Below are 24793 nucleotides of genomic sequence, written 5' to 3'. Positions count from 1 at the left end.
TGTCATAAGACCTACACAGGTGACATCACACCTGCCAGAACATGTCATAAGACCTACACAGGTGACATCACACCCGCCAGAACATGTCATAAGACCTACACAGGTGACATCACACCTACCAGAACATGTCATAAGACCTACACAGGTGACATCACACCTACCAGAACATGTAATAAGACCTACACAGGTGACATCACACCTACCAGAACATGTCATAAGACCTACACAGGTGACATCACACCTACCAGAACATGTCATAAGACCTACACAGGTGACATCCACCTACCAGAACATGTCATAAGACCTACACAGGTGACATCACACCTGCCGGAACATGTCATAAGACCTACACAGGTGACATCACACCTACCAGAACATGTCATAAGACCTACACAGGTGACATCACACCTACCAGAACATGTAATAAGACCTACACAGGTGACATCACACCTACTACACAGGTGACATCACACCTACCAGAACATGTCATAAGACCTACACAGGTGACATCACACCTGCCGGAACATGTCATAAGACCTACACAGGTGACATCACACCTACCAGAACATGTCATAAGACCTACACAGGTGACATCACACCTACCAGAACATGTCATAAGACCTACACAGGTGACATCACACCTACCAGAACATGTCATAGGACCTACACAGGTGACATCACACTTACCAGAACATGTCATAAGACCTACACAGGTGACATCACACCTGCCAGAACATGTCGTAAGACCTACACAGGTGACATCACACCTGCCAGAACATGTCATATGACCTACACAGGTGACATCACACCTGCCAGAACATGTCATAAGACCTACACAGGTGACATCACACCCGCCAGAACATGTCATAAGACCTACACAGGTGACATCACACCTACCAGAACATGTCATAGGACCTGCACAGGTGACATCTACCTACCAGAACATGTCATAAGACCTACACAGGTGACATCCACCTACCAGAACATGTCATAAGACCTACACAGGTGACATCACACCTGCCAGAACATGTCATAGGACCTACACAGGTGACATCACACCTGCCATAAGACCTGTCATAAGACCTACACAGGTGACATCACACCTACCAGAACATGTCATAGGACCTACACAGGTGACATCACACCTACCAGAACATGTCATAAGACCTACACAGGTGACATCACACCTGCCAGAACATGTGATAAGACCTACACAGGTGACATCCACCTACCAGAACATGTCATAAGACCTACACAGGTGACATCCACCTACCAGAACATGTCATAAGACCTACACAGGTGACATCACACCTGCCAGAACATGTGATAAGACCTACACAGGTGACATCCACCTACCAGAACATGTCATAAGACCTACACAGGTGACATCCACCTACCAGAACATGTCATAAGACCTACACAGGTGACATCACACCTGCCAGAACATGTCATATTACCTACACAGGTGACATCCACCTACTACACAGGTGACATCATACCTACTACACAGGTGACATCATACCTACCAGAACATGTCATAGGACCTGCACAGGTGACATCTACCTACCCACCACAGTGACAGTCTTCATTGCGCTCGCCTGGGAGGTTTCATCTATGATGAACATTTTGACATCGCACTTAAATCGCAAAATTTCTTCTCCTTCTTTTATCAGAAATTTGACTTCTCCGTAGTTTTCATCAGTCTGTTTGGTCTTCTTCTCGTCCTTCTTCTGGTTGACCTTGTAGAATGTGAACTTCTTGTAGGCCCATTCCCCTGGAGCCTCGCACCTCACAGTCACTTCATCTCCTTCGCTGACCTCGTCCTTAGAGACATTGAGGACCGGTGGTGCCAGTCCTGGAGAAGGAACATACAATCAGATGGAAGTGTCTGAAGGACCTGGGACCTCACGTATGAGACACATTGTGGGTCCGTCCGCTGCCATGTACTCACCCGTGACCCGAATACCGATTTCCTCACTTTGTTGCTTCTTGTTGCCCACTTGCACCTCACACTTGTATTGTCCGGTGTGGGACACTCTGACCTTGGGGATGACGTAGGACGCCTGGTCATTGATGGAGTGGCTCGTCTTGATCTGATCTTCTCCCATATAGAAGATGAATGTGCTGTTCAGCGTGAAGTCCGTGGTCTTGGCCACCAGCATGACGCATTGCAGTTCCAGCCGGTCCCCATTCCTCAGCTCGATGGACGGAAGAGCCTTCAGCTCGACACCATTAATAGTGAAATCTTCATGGAAAGAACAGAAAAGATTCAGGAGAAAGTGGAAAGATGAAACCACCTTGTGCCATGGGTGACTCCCAACACCCCAGGACCCATGGGCAGCTCATGGGCCGGCTAGCTACACATCTCCAGGACCTGCCCTCTACTATAGAGACAGCACTAGTAGACTTGAGCCCTCAGCTCTGTAAATCATCCCACAGATACAAGGACGATGGATGGACCAAGACTCACCTGATACGTTAGGCCAAAGCTGAACTTTGTTTTGAGTGCGTAACACCCCTGCCAATGCATGGACAAGGGAGTAGTAGCGAACAGCGCCCTCTCCAGGACAGGAGCTGACAGAGGGAGTCGCGAACCCTCCAGGAAGGTTCAAGAACCTGAGCACTAGGTATTAGCAGCTGTAGATCCTGCATGAACAGGCAATAGTTAATGGTATGTGAATTCTAACCAATTGTGTTCCAACATGAGCACTGGAGTGTGATTGAAGAGTAGCCACCACCTGACCAGGAGAATAGTACCCCTGGGCAGGGAGAGGCTAGGTTATTAGAGCACATGCTCTTACCACAGTCCTCTTAGGCTCTAGCTCCCCCTAGAGAGCCCATCCTGTCCCACAGACAGAGAAAGGAGAGAAACAGTGTCCATGCACCATCAGGGCTGATACTCAGCTAATCCCAGGATAAAAGCTGCAGCTTCCACAACTGGACACAGCTCCATCCCAGCATCTACTACCAGGCTGGAACGTCATTCCTGAGGACCCCTCTCCATGACCACTCCAGTAATCCGGCATCCTGGCCTGTTGCCTGTAGTTGTTCTAATAAACAACTGTGAGTTATTTTTGTACAACGTTGCCACCGTCTGATCCCTGTATACGGCTGTTACCAACACGGCCTACCCATCCATTACCCAGGGACTTATACTACAGACACTCAGGGGTTGCCCCAGGGGGATCCAGACCATCAGCCTCTCCCTCCATATGTCTTGCACACACCACCTGCTGGAGAGCTGCCAGGCTGTAGGACAGCCCTCCGGTCCCCATACCAAGCACCGTGACCCCAGCGTGCCCTAGGCCACAACCGCCAACCACTCCGGTATTCTGGGCCCCGGCTGCCTCCAGGCCCCAAGAGAAGGCCCCGGTGGGGGATGTTGCAAGTGTCTTTCGGTAAGATGCCACCATGAAGCCTGTGCCACGTCCAGTGAATACTGGTTATAATTCTACGCTGAACCACGTAGCACATAATCGTGTCGCCACTGAGTCGCCAGTCCTGACCGTGGACAGAGGAAGGAAGTGACTGTTGTGAGGTTTATTTTTTGTTCTTCTCTTTTTTTTGTGGCAGGAATCTCAGAAAAAACGTTATATATATATCAGATGGGAAGTGACTTCCCCCCAGCGCTGATACTTTGCATATGGAGGGAGGAAGAACGTTATTTCGGGCCATCCTATGTTATTTAAGCCCTTAGTGACCACGCCCTGCACCTGACATGGGCCACTTTACATGGTGACAGGTGGGTGGTAAATTTTGGTTGATACATTTGATCATTTATTTATGATTTGGTGAAAATGTATCTAATCCGCCTTCTCTCCTCCTCGTGTTGTCATCTGGTTCTGATGCTACAAAGATTCCAATAGGCACAGCGTTATTATTCAGATTCTCAAGGCAAACTCAGAATCTTTTATTTATAGATCATTTTGTTTCTTTGGGATCTCTGACGGTCCTATTAATAGACCCCCCCCCCACCTCCCCCGCACACATCACCACATTTTAACGTCTTCACTCAAACTTGCAGCACTGGGGTCCTGGGTTCGAATCCCACCCTGGTCACATCTGCAAAGAGTTTGTATGTTGTCTCCATGTGTGCGTGGGTTTCCTCTGGATACTCTGGTTTCCTCCCACACTCCATACATACTGGTAGGTTGTTTAGATTGTGAGCCCCATGGGGACAGGAATGATTTGTCATGCTTTGTGCAGCGCTGCGGTATCTGTGTGCGCTATAGAAATACAGAATTATTATTAAACTATTCAGAACGGCCGGGAGGAGGCTTCTTACCTCTTCAAGTGTCTCACAAGCATCTAATGGAATAGAAATGTCTAGAAGGTTTATTGTAGGTCACTTTACAATAATTTACATTTTATTACATGAAATAAGTATCCGAACATTTGGTCCGTTTCCCTTTGTTTGCAGTTCCAGATGTCGGACGTCTCCTGTAGTTCTTGTAGTTCCAGCAGGGATTGTGGCTCCTCCATACAGATCTCTTCCAGATATTTCGGGGCTCTCGCTGGTTAACAATGGGGCGCATGTATCATAGTTATTCGGCTGCCATTATTTCAGGTTTCCTGGAGTCGGCTTCTTAATCCTTGTGATGTATCTTAAGTGTTTTCCCTTTGTGATACATGTGATTCGTTGCCTGTTTAGTCTTTTGTAGCTTTTTGTTTCGCTGTTTGACCTAAATAGTAGCTGCGACTTATTAGGTGCAGGAATGGGACAATGTCAGAGCCCAAAAGTCGCACAAGTTGAACAAACATCTTGGCTACAAAGATAAATCCGGCCCCTGCATCACATCCCCGAGGCGGCTGACGCTGCTGCGCTGCTTCATTCTCCACCTAAAAAGTCTCAAACTGCAAAAAAAAGAAAAAGAATGCAATAGGAGTGATAAATGTCCCCCAATGAGTTTAGGCTCCTCCATAGATGATGCCACTCCAGGACCTGGAAAGGTTTCTGTAACACCCCTGCCAATGCATAGGCTTGGTGGTAGTTGCGAATAGCATCCCCTCTTGGTCAGGACCTATCTAGTGAGCCTGAACAACTCATCCAGAAGCTACTGCAAGGTAAACTTAGTAATTGCAGTTGTAGTCCCTGTCTGGTAAGGCAAGAGTCATCACTGTGAAATGTTTTTATCCAATAAGAATCTTTATAATATTGTAAAGCAAGCTGGAAGCTGTTTGGAGGGTGCTACCACCTGACCAAGGGAGTATAAAAACCCCAGGTGGGCGGGAGCACAGGGGCTACAGTTTAGTCAGCAAAGCAAGTAGATAGAGAAGCGGGTCCAGCGTGCGGCTCCTGCAGAGCTGCCATCCAGACCCACTACCAGGAAGCAGAGGTGTCTCAGGCCACTGCCTGACACCCTGGGCAAGTCAGGAGACTAAGCCCCAGAGCAGAGGTCTACTGTCCGGACTTGGCTCCATCTTTACCAGCCCAGCCTGAGATTACTACCAGGCTGTGAGTAATCGTCCTGCGGGCCAGCTATCTCTCACCAGCTTGTTGAACCTGCTGCTGCTGCTGTTTGGCCGTTGCCTGCTGTGTTGAATAAAGAACTGTAAGTTGATTTGCACAACTTTCCTCCATGTAATTCCTGGATAGGGCTGCTTACCACCACCGGCTCCCCGTCCTCCATCATCCAGGGACTCCTACATACACTCAGGGGTTGCCCCAGGGAGAAACCTATTGCATCACCCTCTCCCTCCATATTTCTTGCACACCCCACCTGCTGGAGAGCTGCCAGGCTGTAGGACAGTCCTCCGGTCCCCATACCAAGCACCGTGACCACAGAGTGCCCAAGGCCACTCTAGCCAGCCACTCCAGTATTCCAGGCCCCGGCTGCCTCCAGGCCCCAAGAAAAGGCCCCGGTGGGGGATGTTGCACTTCTTACAGAGCTGCTCCTTAGTTACCCTGGCTTTGTGCTTCAAGTCATTGTCCTACTGGAAGCCCAATCTTTATACTGGGAGACCCAGCCACCACCCATCTTTATGCTGCAGACCCAGCCGCAAACCATCTTCATGCTGGAAAAACCAGCCATGACCCATTTTCATGCTGGGAGACCCAGCTACGACCCATCTTCATGCTAGGAGACCCAGCCACGACCCATCTTCATGTTGGAAGTCCCAGCCACGACCCATCTTCATGCTGGGAGACTCAGCCACCACCCATCTTCATGCTGGGAGACTCAGCCACCACCCATCTTCATGCTGGGAGACTCAGCCACCACCCATCTTCATGCTGGGAGACTCAGCCACCACCCATCTTCATGCTGGGAGACTCAGCCACCACCCATCTTCATGCTGGGAGACTCAGCCACCACCCATCTTCATGCTGGAAGATCCAGCCACCACCCATCTTTATACTGGGAGACCCGGCCATCACCCATCTTCATGCTGCAGACCCAGCCACCACCCATCTTCATGCTGGGAGACCCAGCCACCACCCATCTTTATACTGGGAGACCCAGCCACCACCCATCTTTATACTGGGAGACCCAGCCACCACCCATCTTCATGTTGGAAGTCCCAGCCACGACCCATCTTCATGCTAGGAGACCCAGCCACCACCCATCTTCATGCTGGGAGACTCAGCCACCATCCATCTTCATGCTGCGAGACCCAGCCACCACCCATCTTCATGCTGGGAGACTCAGCCACCATCCATCTTCATGCTGGGAGACTCAGCCACCATCCATCTTCATGCTGGGAGACTCAGCCACCATCCATCTTCATGCTGCGAGACCCAGCCACCACCCATCTTCATGCTTGAGGATGCTGAAGGAGCCAGCTACGACCCATCTTTATACATAAAGACCGACTCAGGACCCGTCTTTAATACTCTTACTGAGAGAAGGAGGTTGTTGGCCAAAATCTTGCGATCCTTGGTCCCATCCATCTTCCATTTAATATGTTGCACTCTTCCCCTTTGCAGGAAGCCCCCAAAGTATGATGTCTCCCCAGGCTTCACGGTTGGGATGGTGTTCTTGTTTCATCCTTCTTCTTCCTCTAGAAACGGCAGGTGTAGTTGATATATTTCAGTCTCATCTGACCACACGACCTTCTTCCCGGCCTCCACTGGATCATCCGGAAGGTCATTGGGTCTGGACATGTGCTGGTCTGAGCAACGGGACCCTGTGTTTCCTGCAGGATTACAATCCACCAGTGGGTTACTAGTAGTGATATATGGGACTGTGATCCTGTGGTCATCCTGACCCCATAAGGCAAGATCCCATCCCCGTCTTGTGCCCCTGGTGTCCTGCTCTTTGGTCTTAGTCATGTTGAAGAGGTTGGGGAGTGATTGTTCTTACATAGGAGGAGTTCTTGCAGAATTCTTGCTGGTTGTTACTTATTCCATGACATAAATTGCTCTAATCTAAGACTCGTACAATCTGATATTTTGGCTACTTTTAGATTCTCTCTCACAGGTAAAGTGACCTACAATAAAAAAATTTCTTGTGATAAGGAACCTCCCACATGGTCATAGACTGCTGTTGGGTCCGAGCGAAGCGCGGAAGGTTCTTAGAGGGAAGGTTCTGCTGGATTAGATTTCAGATATGGGTCACGTTTGCCGACCCCTGAGACACTAGAACAGTGGAAACTCCTTCCCCCGGAGAATGGACACATTTGGTGATCTTATCCCCTCAGGGATTCTACTAAGGTGTATGGCAGTGGTTCTCAACCTGTGGGTCAAGACTCCGGCTGGGGTTGAACGATCAAAACACAGGGGTCTCCTAAAGCCATTGGAGCCACAATTTTATTGCATATACAATATTCTTGTACATGGTTTGGGGTCATCGCAACATGAGGAACTGTATTGCGGGGTCACAGCATTAGAAAGGTTGAGAACCACCGGTGTATGGGGACATTATAACTTACAGAGGTTGATATAAATTACAATGACCGCAGCTCCTAAAGAGTTAACCATGGGCTCTGGTCTCCTCGTTGGCTCAGAGTCTGTGGTTATAATACGAGCAGTGAGCAGGGAACTGGACAGGAGAAGATTCACCCTGTGCCTTTTCACTTCCTTAGAAAGTGGACCATGCACAGGCCATTTTAAGGGCTGATCCTCACGTCCCCGCAATCTTTTAATAACTTTTATTTCCCTAATATGCAGATTTACTAAAGAGGCTCCTGGGGTGTGGAGTAGCCGGAGATGAGGCTACACGGAGCAGCTACTCCACGCCCCAGTAGCCTCTATGAACCTCCTACCAGATGTGTTCGGCGCCCTCGTCCGTGAAGCCTGTCATCTGCGCATGTGCAGAACAGCAGGCCCGGGCCTGCGCGGTCACTGCTGCGGAGCTACAGCGCATGCGCAGATGACAGGCTTCATGGACGAGGGCGCCGAACACATCTGCTAGGAGGGTCAAAGAGGCTACTGGGGAATGGAGCAGCTGCACCGTGTAGCCTCATCTCCGGCTACTCCACGCCCCAGGAGCCTCTTTAGTAAATCTGCATATTAGGGAAATAAAAGTTATTAAGATTGCGGGGACGTCCTATAGATGCACCTACCACCCAATCTACCTTTATAGGTAGATCAGTGGTGGTAGGATCCCTATAAGGACACCCGACCTACAGACGACCCCTATATGAAGACGACCCCTCTGCCCACTGTGACCTCTGGTGAAGCTCTCTGGATGCCTTACTATAGTCCTAGATTTATTGATAATCCTTGGTCTCAATAAATTTGAAAATCCAATTGTCACTGGGGCAAAATATTTTTTTTTCTGGATCTACAATGATAAAATATACAGTCGACTTACATACAAATTCAACTTAAGAACAAACCTATGGAGCCTATCTGGTAGGTAACCCTGTACAATCGGAGGTGAAGAGGCTACAAGTCTCCGGGCTTTCACCTTCCTCATTCCCTTGTGGTGCAGGGTGAGAGGTCACAGACACTCGCCACTTTGTTTTAGAAATGTCATGGATTTGGAAGGTTCTGCTTTGTATCCTTTATGTCCCACCTGCCGGCACCGATCTATTTCGGGATATCAGATACATAAAATTCTGAAGAAACTCATTGGAATATGACTATTTCCAGGCACCGGTGATTGGTCGCGGGGTTGGGGCGTTGATAGACGCCAGCTGTGTAACATAGGCAGCTGGAACAATAGATGAAGTCATTCCCTGTGTATTTCCCTACACATTGTATTTTTAGCCGCGATATCGAGCCCTGGATGTCTAACAGGTTGTCATCTAATGCGAGAAGAATCTTATTCTACTTCATCAAATCAGCTCAATCTTACATGTAGATGAAGCCTCCAACACACCCCATGTCCAACTTTATATCCAACAAGCTTCACCTCCCAAATCCTTCACAACTTCTAAACATCTTAGCCAACACTGTCAGTGCTTCCTATACCCAATATCTCAGACAGTGTCATCCATGTCTATACAGTCCAACACAAGCCGACACCATCCACATCTTCTCAAGCCAATATCTTTACAGTCACCATCCATATTAGCTTCTCTGCCAAAACCATTCACTTCTTTTTCGACCCCAAATTTTAGCCAACACCTTTCACATATACTTGGCTCGCTACCTAACTCACCATCTGCACCTCCTTGACCCCAAATTTTCAACAATACTATTCATCATCTCTCAACCCAGCATCTACTCCAGCACCACACAAATCTTATCAACCCAACATCTTTACAATCACCATCCACATCTTCTGAACCCAACATCTACTCTTGGACCATCCACATCTTCTGAACCCAACATCTACTCTACCATCATCCACATCTTCTGAACCCAACATCTACTCTTGCATCATCCACATCTTCTGAATCCAACATCTACTCTTGTGCCATCCACATCTTCTGAACCCAACATCTACTCTTGGACCATCCACATCTTCTGAACCCAACATCTGCTCTACCATCATCCACATCTTCTGAACCCAACATCTACTCTACCATCATCCACATCTTCTGAACCCAACATCTACTCTTGTGCCATCCACATCTTCTGAACCCAACATCTACTCTACCATCATCCACATCTTCTGAACCCAACATCTACTCTACCATCATCCACATCTTCTGAACCCAACATCTACTCTTGTGCCATCCACATCTTCTGAACCCAACATCTACTCTTGCACCTTCCACATCTTCTGAACCGAACATCTACTCTTGGACCATCCACATCTTCTGAACCCAACATCTACTCTTGCATCATCCACATCTTCTGAACCCAACATCTACTCTTGCATCATCCACATCTTCTGAACCCAACATCTACTCTTGGACCATCCACATCTTCTGAACCCAACATCTACTCTTGTGCCATCCACATCTTCTGAACCCAACATCTACTCTTGCATCACCCACATCTTCTGAACCCAACATCTACTCTACCATCATCCACATCTTCTGAACCCAACATCTACTCTTGGACCATCCACATCTCCTGAACCCAACATCTTTGGCCAACACATTTAAATCTCTTCTATCAAAAATCTTACCCAAAACTATCAGTATCTCCTGTATCCTTCACCGTTTCCAGGATCATTAGGTATCCTGCTCTAGTCCCTTTATCCACATCTTCTTCCGATGGTTGAACTTGATAGATATAGATATAGATTCTTTTTTACAGCTGAAGATGTGACTGAGGATCATCTTCTCCTTCGCCCAACTCTAAACAACCTGTTAATCTTCTCATCACAACAATTGACTTGAAAATATCAACTCCTTCCATCAATCTAAGACGGCACCTGCTGTCCCCTTAACCCAACATTCATCCCATAACATTTTTTTTTGTATAATCTTCCACAATCCCACATGTTCTCCACTCATAAAAATCTCTCAAAAATCTGGAGATGTTCCCTTTTCCAAGTACTCAGGGTCTCAGGGTACTCAGGTCTCACATCTACACTTCAAATCCTGAAAGCCCCGTTTTTCCGTAGGTTTGTTTTGTTGTGGCCATAATATAGGAGAAGGTTCCCTTACTGTAAAATAAAGTAACACCGATGTGGACCTTCTCCTGGTGTAAGTCGCTGGCAGAAGTTTTCCACATCTTGTTTTTGGTTACATGTGCCAAAGTTCCTCAGTAATCCAGACCTTTGATCTCATCTTCTTGTCTCCATGAAGTCCCCACCTTTCCTCCCCTGCTCTTGGCATTGTCTTCTTCTCACGCCAGCTCATGTCTACCCCAAATGTCTACCCCAAATTATAGAAAAATACAGTGAACTCACCGTTCTTCTCTCCTGTGACGGACCACACTGGAACAAGATGAGAGAAAAATCATTACCGTTCAGAGGAAATCTCAGCCACAGAGTAGATAACGATAAAAGCCGACAACACTTACACCCCAGCACGGTCAGTACGACAGGTAGGTACATCTCCACATTGGAATATGGGGAAATCACCCCTGATCCTAAACAGATTCTAAAAATAAGGAGCGTCTGCCCGGCACACAGTGTCCCCCGTAGTGCGGTCAGTGCGCTGGTCAGTGGGGACTGGCTAATTGTTTCCACAGGAGAAGCTCTGGAAATACACGGCGGCCGGGGGATATCTCCGCTCACAGGCAGAGCCGCAGGAAATTGGGGAAACTACACTTTTCCTGCACTGACTCTTCCTGCCTCAGTCCTTAAGATGTATTCATAAACAATGTGCTAAAATGATTAGTGGCCGAGGGGAGGTGATTAACAATGAGGTGCAGGCGCCACCTAGAGGCCAGATATCACAGAAGTAGAGACCATCATCATGGAGGAGCTCTGGCCTGGGCTGAAGACCCCTGGGGGACCCCCGCCCTGGCGAGATTCGGCTGGAGACCTTCCCTAGTTGCCCCCATGCAGGGGATATGCACAACACGGGACGTTTCTCCTGCTTCTAATTCATGGACAGACTGATCTGCTTGTCACTTACCCGCCAGGACAGAGGCCCCTCCAAATATCCTGCACCTCATACTGAGCCTCCAACATTGTCATCTTATCCCTGGGTCCCAACTTACCTGATCTATCCAGAGCGGCAGACAGGGGGCGGGGCTGTGACTACCTCTCACACAGGATATACAGGCAGGGGGCGGGGCTGTGACTACCTCTCACACAGGATATACAGGCAGGGGGCGTGGCTATGACTACCTCTCACACAGGATATACAGGCAGGGGGTGGGGCCGTGACCACCTCTCACACAGGATATACAGGCAGGGGGCGGGGCTGTGACTACCTCTCACACAGGATATACAGGCAGGGGGCGGGGCTGTGACCACCTCTCACACAGGACATACAGGCAGGGGGCGGGGCTGTGACTACCTCTCACACAGGATATACAGGCAGGGGGCGGGGCTGTGACTACCTCTCACACAGGATATACAGGCAGGGGGCGGGGCTGTGACTACCTCTCACACAGGATATACAGGCAGGGGGCGGGGCTGTGACTACCCCTCACACAGGATATACAGGCAGGGGGCAGGGCCGTGACTACCTCTCACACAGGATATACAGGCAGGGGGAGGGGCTGTGACTCCTCTCACACAGGATATACAGGCAGGGGGCGGGGCTGTCACTACCTCTCACACAGGATATACAGGCAGGGGGCGGGGCTGTGACTACCTCTCACACAGGATATACAGGCAGGGGGCGGGACTGTGACTACCTCTCACACAGGATATACAGGCAGGGGGCGCGGCTGTGACTACCTGTCACACAGGATATACAGGCAAGGGGCGGGGCTGTGACTACCATCACACAGGATATACAGGCAGGGGGCGGGGCTGTGACCACCTCTCACACAGGATATACAGGCAAGGGGCGGGGCTGTGACTACCTCTCACACAGGATATACAGGCAGGGGGCGGGGCTGTGACTACTATCACACAGGATATACAGGAAGGGGGCGGGGCTGTGACTACCATCACACAGGATATACAGGCAGGGGGCGGGCTGTGACTACCTCTCATACAGGATATGCAGGCAGGGGGCGGGTCTGTGACTACCTCTCACACAGGATATACAGGCGGGGGGCGGGGCTGTGACTTCCTCTCACACGGGATATACAGGCAGGGGGCGGGGCTGTGACCACCTCTCACACAGGATATACAGGCAGGGGGCGGGGCTGTGACCACCTCTCACACAGAATATGCAGGCAGGGGGTGGGGCTGTGACTACCTCTCACACAGGATATACAGGCAGGGGGCGGGGCTGTGACTACCTCTCACACAGGATATACAGGCAGGGGGCGAGGCTGTGACCTCTCACACAGGATATACAGGCAGGGGGCGAGGCTGTGACCTCTCACACAGGATATACAGGCAGGGGGCGGGGCTGTGACTACCTCTCACACAGGATATACAGGCGGGGGGCGGGGCTGTGACTTCCTCTCACACGGGATATACAGGCAGGGGGCGGGGCTGTGACTACCTCTCACACAGGATATACAGGCAGGGGGTGGGGCTGTGACTACCTCTCACACAGGATATACAGGCAGGGGACGGGGCTGTGACTACCTCTCACACAGGATATACAGGCAGGGGGCAGGGCTGTGACTACCTCTCACACAGGATATACAGGCAGGGGACGGGGCTGTGACTACCTCTCACACAGGATATACAGGCAGGGGGCGGGGCTGTGACTACCTCTCACACAGGATATACAGGCAGGGGGCGGGGCTGTGACTACCTCTCACACAGGATATACAGGCAGGGGGCAGGGCCGTGACTACCTCTCACACAGGATATACAGGCAGGGGACGGGGCTGTGACTACCTCTCACACAGGATATACAGGCAGGGGGCGGGGTTGTGACCTCTCACACAGGATATACAGGCAGGGGGCAGGGCTGTGACTACCTCTCACACAGGATATACAGGCAGGGGGCGGGGCTGTGACTACCTCTCACACAGGATATACAGGCAGGGGGCGGGGCTGTGACTACCTCTCACACAGGATATACAGGCAGGGGGCGGGGCTGTGACTACCTCTCACACAGGATATACAGGCAGGGGGCGGGGCTGTGACTACCTGTCACACAGGATATACAGGCAGGGGGCGGGGCTGTGACTACCTCTCACACAGGATATACAGGCAGGGGGCGGGGCTGTGACTACCTCTCACACAGGATATACAGGCAGGGGGCGGGGCTGTGACTACCTCTCACACAGGATATACAGGCAGGGGGCGGGGCTGTGACTACCTCTCACACAGGATATACAGGCAGGGGGCAGGGCTGTGACTACCTCTCACACAGGATATACAGGCAGGGGGCGGGGCTGTGACTACCTCTCACACAGGATATACAGGCAGGGGGCGGGGCTGTGACTACCTCTCACACAGGATATACAGGCAGGGGGCGGGGCTGTGACTACCTCTCACACAGGATATACAGGCAGGGGGCGGGCTGTATTGTAGTATAAGGTTGGAAATGCTTGGACCGTTATAAGTTCTCCCACACAATTATGAGACGGGACACCCAGTGTCGCACTTGGTGTTGGTGCCATCTAGTGGTGACTTTGTGCACTGCACTTGCTTGTGTAAGCCTGATCTCCAGGCTGTGGCTCTCCAGCGGTGAGGCACCACAGATCCCAGCATGCCCTCACAGCAGTCACACACAACACGGAGTATGAGAAATATTTTTTATTTCCAGGATAATTTTGTTATAAAAATAGTAAAAAAAATCCACCGCGTCTCATTATGTGCAGAGACATCTCCAGAGTAATGAAACAGCCGGACAAAGATCGTGGCAAAGCAAAGACTTTACCCAAAAATTCTATAAGAAGGGTAATGTAGATAAAATAGTTCCTGTGCCGAGGTCACAAAGCCTATGAGATGTGACCCCGGAGACACACGACCTCCACTATATGTGATAATACATAATATCACTAATCATCCTCCCGTGTGGAGGAGCAGCCCCGCCCACTTGTCAAACACTCTCCGTCTTGAGGGGTCTCCACTTGAACATGGCCTCCTGGTCATAGTCATCCTTCTCCTGCTCCTTGGCCAACTCAAGGAAAACCTGGAAGAAAATAGAAAAGTGAGGCCTGTGGTCTCCATAGCCTGCGGACCACCAGCACAGAGCCCCCAGTGAGGACAGCAAAGGGTGCACGGTACCTGCTCCAGGGTGGACTGAGAGAAGCTGTACTCCTCAATGTCGTGGACTCGCTTAGCTGTGCACAGGAGAAGACACAAGTCAGGGACATCCTACTCTACGTGAGACATGATGAAAGCCTCTGCCCGAGGATAGAGAGAACTGTGAGGCTAAGCTGTGGCTGCACATTTCTCTCTAGCGCTTCCCTGCATACACCTGTATAACCAGTGCAGGGCGTAGGAGGAGGAGGCGAAGGATCAACATTCAGCCTCCGTCTGTAATTGTGATGAAGGCTCCTAGGAGAATCCTGCCCTGAGCTCCTGACCACCGCTCCAGCACCAGTCTCCATACACCTGACCCTTGCCACACCCCCTGATAACACTTTTTCAGTGTTACACGACCCCTCCATATCACCCTATGAGAGACACTGACAGTAAATCAGATTTCTGTTATCCCTCCAGCTTGTTCCCTACTATGGAGATTATTATAAACAGAGCCGTCTCTTACCTTCCTCCAGCTGAGAGAAAGCCTGGGATAAGGACTGGACTTTCTCCATAGGGATCTTATAGACCAGCAGTGAGGAGAATCTGTGGAGGAGAAGTAGAAGTCGCCCCCTGCATGTGACTGATGTGACTGTAGGATGGAGGGTGAGTGTCCGCTCATTACCTGTCCTGTCGCTCCGCCTGCGGGAAGATCCGGCTGATCTCCTGGTGAATCTCCTCCACCCGCTGGGAATCCTTCACCTTGATCTCCAGGAGGTAACCTTTCCCAAACTTACTCTTCAGCTGCTGGATGGAGCCGATGCACCTGGAGACACAGCGGTGATTGGATGGAGGTTATCCCTCAGTGTATATATATACATGTCAGTATAATGTCTCCTGTATATACACAGATGTGAGCTGCAGAAACCCTCCATTCTTTACACTGCAGGCCACATCCAGTGCACGGCACAGCACTACAGCAGCATCATATAAGGGCATTTATCTAATTACTATGGTGATTGGAGACCCCTTATCAGAGACATGCAGTGAGCACTGTACATCCCCTCCACCCGGGGGCGGTAATTGTGATGTGGGGGTGACCCCTGATATAAACCCCCCTGTTACCGGAGCTTTCCAGACACCATGATGGCGACCCGGTCACACACGGCCTCGGCCTCCTCCATGTAGTGCGTTGTCAGGATGGCTCCTCTCTCCTTGTTCTGGAAAGCTGCTCGGATGGCTCTCCTGTAAGAGAGAAGACCCCAGATATCACCACAGAACTCCAGGGGTGGAAGATGCACCCACAAACATGTCCATGTACCTCTGGACTCACCACAGTCTCTGCTGTCCTCTGGGGTCCAGACCGGTGGACGGTTCATCCAGGAGAGCGATGGTTGGGTTTCCCAGCATGCTGATGGCAAAGCAAACCTGGGGAAGCGGGGGACATAATATGGGGGTTACTATGGAATATCTTGGGGTATCCGGTTCAGGTGTCCGGTGTACTGTGGACGTGCATCTCCAACTACATGTGTGCGGATTATCCAAATGTAACTCCCTCTATGCACAGGATAAGGGGGGCACATACTTTCCTGGACACCCCGGCAGACAGCTTCTTGGTTGGCTTATTCAGATGCGGTTTCAGCTCCAGCGCCTCTGACACCCTGGAAATGAAAGCTCAATGTAGGAGACGAGACACATAAACGCCACCCCCACAGGTGGGAAGATTTTGCAGCAGTTTGTTTACCTCTTTATGGCTGTCTGTGCGTCGTCTTTCTTCATGCCCTTGACCGCGGCGTAGATCTCCAGATGTTCCTGCACCGTGAGGGTCGGCCACAGGGGGCTGAACTGCGGGCAGTACCCAATGAAGTCAGTGCTGTCAGCGCCACTGCTCAGGACCACCTGTAGGGGGCACAGTGTCAGACACTGACATGAGACTATGCTGGGGCCACGGGCAGCACTACATCTCCCAGCAGTCACCACCGCACTGCCAGCACATGAGATCCTGAGATATTTACCCCCCCCCCCCACCAGATCTTGGCTTCTGCCCACCTACCTCCCCAGCTGTTGGCTTCTGCCCACCTACCTCCCCAGCTGTTGGCCTCTGCCCACCTACCTCCCCAGCTGTTGGCCTCTGCCCACCTACCTCCCCAGCTGTTGGCTTCAGCCCACCTACCTCCCCAGCTGTTGGCTTCTGCCCACCTACCTCCCCAGCTGTTGGCTTCTGCCCACCTACCTCCCCAGCTGTTGGCTTCAGCCCACCTACCTCCCCAGCTGTTGGCTTCTGCCCACCTACCTCCCCAGCTGTTGGCTTCTGCCCACCTACCTCCCCAGCTGTTGGCTTCTGTCCACCTACCTCCCCAGCTGTTGGCTTCTGCCCACCTACCTCCCCAGCTGTTGGCTTCTGCCCACTTACCTCCCCAGCTGTTGGCTTCTGCCCACCTACCTCCCCAGCTGTTGGCTTCTGCCCACCTACCTCCCCAGCTGTTGGCTTCTGCCCACCTACCTCCCCAGCTGTTGGCTTCTGCCCACCTACCTCCCCAGCTGTTGGCTTCTGCCCACCTACCTCCCCAGCTGTTGGCTTCTGCCCACTTACCTCCCCAGCTGTTGGCTTCTGCCCACCTACCTCCCCAGCTGTTGGCTTCTGCCCACCTACCTCCCCAGCTGTTGGCTTCTGCCCACCTACCTCCCCAGCTGTTGGCTTCTGCCCACCTACCTCCCCAGCTGTTGGCTTCTGCCCACTTACCTCCCCAGCTGTTGGCTTCTGCCCACCTACCTCCCCAGCTGTTGGCTTCTGCCCACCTACCTCCCCAGCTGTTGGCTTCTGCCCACCTACCTCCCCAGCTGTTGGCCTCTGCCCACCTACCTCCCCAGCTGTTGGCCTCTGCCCACCTACCTCCCCAGCTGTTGGCTTCAGCCCACTTACCTCCCCAGCTGTTGGCTTCAGGTCTCCAACCAGCATTAATAGTGTTGTGGTTTTCCCAGCTCCGTTTGGCCCCAACAATCCCAAAACTTCTCCTATAACAAAAAAAAATCCTGATCTCAACTATCAGATGTGAAATTCTCCAGCCCAACCCAAATCAGAAAGGATAATACCGGTCCATAGCAACAAAGTATCAGAACCGGATGTTCTCTCCGGACATATCTGCTACCTGCACTCATACAATGTTACAAACATACAGCTACTGAAACATCACATCTCCAGGTCTTAGATAGACCGGGCCCCTGGTCACACATCTCCATAGCCCGGGCCCCTGGTCACATCTCCAGAGCCTTGGCCCCTGGTCACACATCTCCATAGCCCTGGCCCCTGGTCAAACATCTCCATAGCCCTGGCACCTGGTCACACATCTCCATAGCCCTGGCCCCTGGTCAAACATCTCCATAGCCCTGGCACCTGGTCACACATCTCCATAGCCCTGGCCTCTGGTCACACATCTCCAGAGCCCTGGCACCTGGTCACACATCTCCATAGCCCTGGCCCCTGGTCACACATCTCCATAGCCCTGGCACCTGGTCACACATCTCCAGAGCCCTGGCACCTGGTCACACATCTCCAGAGCCCTGGCACCTGGTCACACATCTCCAAAGCCCTGGTCCCCGGTCACACATCTCCATAGCCCTGGTCCCCGGTCACACATCTCCATAGCCCGGGCCCCTGGTCACACATCTCCATAGCCCTGGCCCCTGGTCACACATCTCCATAGCCCGGGCCCCTGGTCACACATCTCCATAGCCCTGGCCCCTGGTCAAACATCTCCATAGCCCTGGCACCTGGTCACACATCTCCATAGCCCTGGCCTCTGGTCACACATCTCCAGAGCCCTGGCACCTGGTCACACATCTCCATAGCCCTGGCCCCTGGTCACACATCTCCATAGCCCTGGCACCTGGTCACACATCTCCAGAGCCCTGGCACCTGGTCACACATCTCCAGAGCCCTGGCACCTGGTCACACATCTCCAAAGCCCTGGTCCCCGGTCACACATCTCCATAGCCCTGGTCCCCGGTCACACATCTCCATAGCCCGGGCCCCTGGTCACACATCTCCATAGCCCTGGCCCCTGGTCACACATCTCCATAGCCCGGGCCCCTGGTCACACATCTCCATAGCCCGGGCCCCTGGTCACACATCTCCATAGCCCGGGCCCCTGGTCACACATCTCCATAGCCCGGGCCCCTGGTCACACATATCCATAGCCCGGGCCCCTGGTCACACATCTCCATAGCCCTGGCCCCTGGTCACACATCTCCAGAGCCCTGCTCCCTGGTCACACATCTCCATAGCCCTGGTCCCTGATCACACATCTCCATAGCCCGGGCCCCTGGTCAGACATCTCCATAGCCCTAGTCCCTGGTCACATATCTCCATAGCCCTGGTCCCTGGTCACACATCTCCAGAGCCCTGGCTCCTGGTCACACATCTCCAGAGCCCTGGCACCTGGTCCCACATCTCCAGAGCCCTGGCACCTGGTCACACATCTCCAGAGCCCTGTCCCCTGGTCACACATCTCCAGAGCCCTGGCACCTGGTCACACATCTCCAGAGCCTTGGCATCTGGTCACACATCTCCATAGCCCTGGCACCTGGTCACACATCTCCAGGGCCCTGGCCCCTCGTCACACATCTCCAGAGCCCTGGCCCCTGGTCACACATCTGCAGAGCCCTGGCCCCTGGTCACACATCTCCATAGCCCTGGCCCCTGGTCACACATCTCCATAGCCCTGGCCCCTGGTCACACATCTCCAGAGCCCTGGCCCCTGGTCACACATCTCCATAGCCCTGGCCCCTGGTCACACATCTCCAGAGCCCTGGCCCCTGTTCACACATCTCCATAGCCCTGGCCCCTGGTCACACATCTCCAGAGCCCTGGCCCCTGGTCACAGATCTCCAGAGCCCTGGCCCCCGGTCACACTTCTCCAGAGCCCTGGTCCCTGTTCACACATCTCCAGAGCCCTGGCCCCTGGTCACACATCTCCAGAGCCCTGGCCCCTGATCACATCTCCATAGCCCTGGCCCCCGGTCACACATCTCCAGAGCCCTAGCCCCTGGTCACAAATCTCCAGAGCCCTGGCCCCTGATCACATCTCCATAGCCCTGGCCCCCATTCACACATCTCCAGAGCCCTGGCCCCCGGTCACAAATCTCCAGAGCCCTGGCCACCGGTCACACATCTCCAGAGCCCGGGCCCCCGGTCACAATTCTCCAGAGCCCTGGTCCCTGTTCACACATCTCCAGAGCCCTGGCCCCCGGTCACACATCTCCATAGCCCTGGTCACACATCTCCAGAGCCCTGGCCCTGGTCACACATCTCCATATCCCTGGCCCCTGGTCACACATCTCCAGAGCCCTGGCCCCTGGTCACACATCTCCAGAGCCCTGGCACCTGGTCACACATCTCCATAGCCCAGGTCACACATCTCCAGAGCCCTGGCCCTGGTCACACATCTCCATATCCCTGGCCCCTGGTCACACATCTCCATAGCCCTGGCCCCTAGTCACACATCTCCATAGCCCTGGCCCCTGGTCACACATCTCCATACCCCTGGCCCCTGGTCACACATCTCCAGAGCCCTGGTCACACATCTCCATAGCCCTGGTCACACACCTCCAGAGCCCTGGCCCCTGGTCACACATCTCCAGAGCCCTGGCCCCTGGTCACACATCTCCAGAGCCCTGGCACCTGGTCACACATCTCCATAGCCCTGGTCCCTGGTCACAAATCTTCAGGGCCCTGGCCCCTCGTCACACATCTCCAGAGCCCTGGCCCCTGGTCACACATCTGCAGAGCCCTGGCCCCTGGTCACACATCTCCATAGCCCTGGCCCCTGGTCACACATCTCCATAGCCCTGGCCCCTGGTCACACATCTCCAGAGCCCTGGCCCCTGTTCACACATCTCCATAGCCCTGGCCCCTGGTCACACATCTCCAGAGCCCTGGCCCCTGGTCACAGATCTCCAGAGCCCTGGCCCCTGGTCACACATCTCCAGAGCCCTAGCCCCTGGTCATACATCTCCAGAGCCCTGGCCCCTGGTCACACATCTCCAGAGCCCTGGTCCCTGGTCACACATCTCCAGAGCCCTGGCCCCTGGTCACACATCTCCATAGCCCTGGTCACACATCTCCAGAGCCCTGGCCCTGGTCACACATCTCCATAGCCCTGGCCCCTGGTCACACATCTCCATAGCCCGGGCCCCTGGTCACACATCTCCATAGCCCGGGCCCCTGGTCACACATCTCCATAGCCCTGGCCCCTAGTCACACATCTCCATAGCCCTGGCCCCTGGTCACACATCTCCATAGCCCTGGCCCCTGGTCACACATCTCCATACCCCTGGCCCCTGGTCACACATCTCCAGAGCCCTGGCCCCTGGTCACACATCTCCAGAGCCCTGGCACCTGGTCACACATCTTCATAGCCCTGGCCCCCGGTCACACATCTCCAGAGCCCTGGCCCCTGGTCACACATCTTCATAGCCCTGGACCCCGGTCACAAATCTCCAGAGCCCTGGCCCCTGGTCACACATCTCCAAAGCCCTGGCCCCCGGTCACACATCTCCAGAGCCCTGGGCCCTGGTCACACATCTCCAGAGCCCTGGCACTTGGTCACACATCTCCAGAGCCCTGGCACTTGGTCACACATCTCCAGAGCCCTGGCACCTGGTCACACATCTCCAGAGCCCTGGCACCTGGTCACACATCTCCAAAGCCCTGGTCCCCGGTCACACATCTCCATAGCCCTGGTCCCCGGTCACACTTCTCCAGAGCCCTGGTCCCATGGTCACACATCTCCAGAGCCCTGGCCCCTGGTCACACATCTCCAGAGCCCGGGCCCCTGGTCACACATCTCCATAGCCCGGGCCCCTGGTCACACATCTCCATAGCCCTGGCCCCCGGTCACACATCTCCAGAGCCCTAGCCCCCGGTCACAAATCTCCAGAGCCCTGGCCCCTGATCACATCTCCATAGCCCTGGCCCCTGGTCACACATCTCCAGAGCCCTGGCACCTGGTCACACATCTCCAGAGCCCTGGCCCCTGGTCACACATCTCCATAGCCCTGGTCACACATCTCCAGAGCCCTGGCCCTGGTCACACATCTCCATAGCCCTGGCCCCTGGTCACACATCTCCATAGCCCTGGCCCCTAGTCACACATCTCCATAGCCCTGGTCCCTGGTCACACATCTCCAGGGCCCTGGCCCCTCGTCACACATCTCCAGAGCCCTGGCCCCTGGTCACACATCTGCAGAGCCCTGGCCCCTGGTCACACATCTCCATAGACCTGGCCCCTGGTCACACATCTCCATAGCCCTGGCCCCTGGTCACACATCTCCAGAGCCCTGGCCCCTGTTCACACATCTCCATAGCCCTGGCCCCTGGTCACACATCTCCAGAGCCCTGGCCCCTGGTCACAGATCTCCAGAGCCCTGGCCCCTGGTCACACATCTCCAGAGCCCTGGCCCCTGGTCACAGATCTCCAGAGCCCTGGCCCCCGGTCACACTTCTCCAGAGCCCTGGTCCCTGGTCACACATCTCCAGAGCCCTGGCCCCTGGTCACACATCTCCATAGCCCTGGTCACACATCTCCAGAGCCCTGGCCCTGGTCACACATCTCCATAGCCCTGGCCCCTGGTCACACATCTCCATAGCCCTGGCCCCTAGTCACACATCTCCATAGCCCTGGCCCCTGGTCACACATCTCCATACCCCTGGCCCCTGGTCACACATCTCCAGAGCCCTGGCCCCTGGTCACACATCTCCAGAGCCCTGGCACCTGGTCACACATCTTCATAGCCCTGGCCCCCGGTCACACATCTCCAGAGCCCTGGCCCCTGGTCACACATCTTCATAGCCCTGGACCCCGGTCACAAATCTCCAGAGCCCTGGCCCCTGTTCACACATCTCCAAAGCCCTGGCCCGCGGTCACACATCTCCAGAGCCCTGGGCCCTGGTCACACATCTCCAGAGCCCTGGCACTTGGTCACACATCTCCAGAGCCCTGGCACTTGGTCACACATCTCCAGAGCCCTGGCACCTGGTCACACATCTCCAGAGCCCTGGCACCTGGTCACACATCTCCAAAGCCCTGGTCCCCGGTCACACATCTCCATAGCCCTGGTCCCCGGTCACACATCTCCATAGCCCGGGTCCCTGGTCACTCATCTCCATAGCCCTGGCCCCTGGTCACACATCTCCATAGCCCGGGCCCCTGGTCACACATCTCCATAGCCCGGGCCCCTGGTCACACATCTCCATAGCCCGGGCCCCTGGTCACACATCTCCATAGCCCGGGCCCCTGGTCACACATCTCCATAGCCCGGGCCCCTGGTCACACATCTCCATAGCCCTGGCCCCTGATCACACATCTCCAGAGCCCTGCTCCCTGGTCACACATCTCCATAGCCCGGGCCCCTGGTCACACATCTCCATAGCCCTGGTCCCTGGTCACACATCTCCAGAGCCCTGGCTCCTGGTCACACATCTCCAGAGCCCTGGCACCTGGTCACACATCTCCAGAGCCCTGGCACCTGGTCACACACCTCCAGAGCCCTGGCACCTGGTCACACATCTCCAGAGCCCTGGCACCTGGTCACACATCTCCAGAGCCTTGGCACCTGGTCACACATCTCCAGAGCCCTGACACCTGGTCACACATCTCCAGGGCCCTGGCCCCTCGTCACACATCTCCAGAGCCCTGGCCCCTGGTCACACATCTGCAGAGCCCTGGCCCCTGGTCACACATCTCCATAGCCCTGGCCCCTGGTCACACATCTCCATAGCCCTGGCCCCTGGTCACACATCTCCAGAGCCCTGGCCCCTGTTCACACATCTCCATAGCCCTGGCCCCTGGTCACACATCTCCAGAGCCCTGGCCCCTGGTCACAGATCTCCAGAGCCCTGGCCCCCGGTCACACTTCTCCAGAGCCCTGGTCCCTGTTCACACATCTCCAGAGCCCTGGCCCCTGGTCACACATCTCCAGAGTCCTAGCCCCCGGTCACAAATCTCCATAGCCCTGGCCCCTGATCACATCTCCATAGCCCTGGCCCCCGGTCACACATCTCCAGAGCCCTGGCCCCCGGTCACAAATCTCCAGAGCCCTGGCCCCTGGTCACACATCTCCAGAGCCCGGGCCCCCGGTCACACTTCTCCAGAGCCCTGGTCCCTGTTCACACATCTCCAGAGCCCTGGCCCCTGGTCACACATCTCCAGAGCCTTGGCACTTGGTCACACATCTCCAGAGCCCTGGCACCTGGTCACACATCTCCAGGGCCCTGGCCCCTGGTCACACATCTCCAGAGCCCTGGCCCCTGATCACATCTCCATAGCCCTGGCCCCTGGTCACACATCAACAGAGCCCTGGCACCTGGTCACACATCTCCAGAGCCCTGGCCCCTGGTCACACATCTCCAGAGCCCGGGCCCCCGGTCACACTTCTCCAGAGCCCTGGTCCCTGTTCACACATCTCCAGAGCCCTGGCCCCTGGTCACACATCTCCAGAGCCTTGGCACTTGGTCACACATCTCCAGAGCCCTGGCACCTGGTCACACATCTCCAGGGCCCTGGCCCCTGGTCACACATCTCCAGAGCCCTGGCCCCTGATCACATTTCCATAGCCCTGGCCCCTGGTCACACATCAACAGAGCCCTGGCACCTGGTCACACATCTCCAGAGCCCTGGCACCTGGTCACACATCTCCATAGCCCTGGTCACACATCTCCAGAGCCCTGGCCCTGGTCACACATCTCCATAGCCCTGGCCCCTGGTCACACATCTCCATAGCCCTGGCCCCTA

At 54.1% G+C, this 24793-nt stretch overlaps 2 protein-coding genes across 8 annotated transcripts in view; both read right to left on the bottom strand.

Moving 5' to 3' along the window:
* The window catches only part of PECAM1 (platelet and endothelial cell adhesion molecule 1), a 47880-nt gene extending 36344 nt beyond the window's left edge, over window positions 1–11536 (bottom strand). For 2 of the 3 annotated variants that reach the window (XM_072112803.1, XM_072112801.1), the window contains exons 1-4: window positions 11306–11536; window positions 11193–11219; window positions 1952–2245; window positions 1568–1855 (exon numbers count right to left, since the gene is read on the bottom strand). In XM_072112803.1, coding sequence (XP_071968904.1) covers window positions 1568–1855; window positions 1952–2245; window positions 11193–11219; window positions 11306–11339 — 643 coding nt within the window. In that variant the 5' untranslated portion in view covers window positions 11340–11536. The remainder of the gene's footprint in view (window positions 1–1567; window positions 1856–1951; window positions 2246–11192; window positions 11220–11305) is intronic. The other variant, XM_072112802.1, reaches the window with a different exon arrangement.
* Window positions 11537–14555: 3019 nt separating this feature from the next.
* LOC140065199 (ABC-type organic anion transporter ABCA8-like) overlaps window positions 14556–24793 on the bottom strand; it is a 261107-nt gene continuing 250869 nt past the window's right edge. For all 5 annotated transcript variants that reach the window (XM_072112790.1, XM_072112791.1, XM_072112792.1 and 2 more), the window contains 9 exons: window positions 17926–18017; window positions 16747–16901; window positions 16588–16663; window positions 16336–16430; window positions 16128–16247; window positions 15688–15828; window positions 15529–15608; window positions 15045–15100; window positions 14556–14949 (listed from right to left, as the gene is read on the bottom strand). In XM_072112790.1, the coding sequence (XP_071968891.1) occupies window positions 14857–14949; window positions 15045–15100; window positions 15529–15608; window positions 15688–15828; window positions 16128–16247; window positions 16336–16430; window positions 16588–16663; window positions 16747–16901; window positions 17926–18017 (908 nt within the window). In that variant the 3' untranslated portion in view covers window positions 14556–14856. The remainder of the gene's footprint in view (window positions 14950–15044; window positions 15101–15528; window positions 15609–15687; window positions 15829–16127; window positions 16248–16335; window positions 16431–16587; window positions 16664–16746; window positions 16902–17925; window positions 18018–24793) is intronic.

Source organism: Engystomops pustulosus, chromosome 6 (assembly GCF_040894005.1).
Source record: "Engystomops pustulosus chromosome 6, aEngPut4.maternal, whole genome shotgun sequence".
NCBI lineage: Eukaryota > Metazoa > Chordata > Amphibia > Anura > Leptodactylidae > Engystomops > Engystomops pustulosus.
The sequence above is the reverse complement of the archived record's forward strand: the minus strand, read 5'-3'. Positions and strand labels throughout refer to the sequence as shown.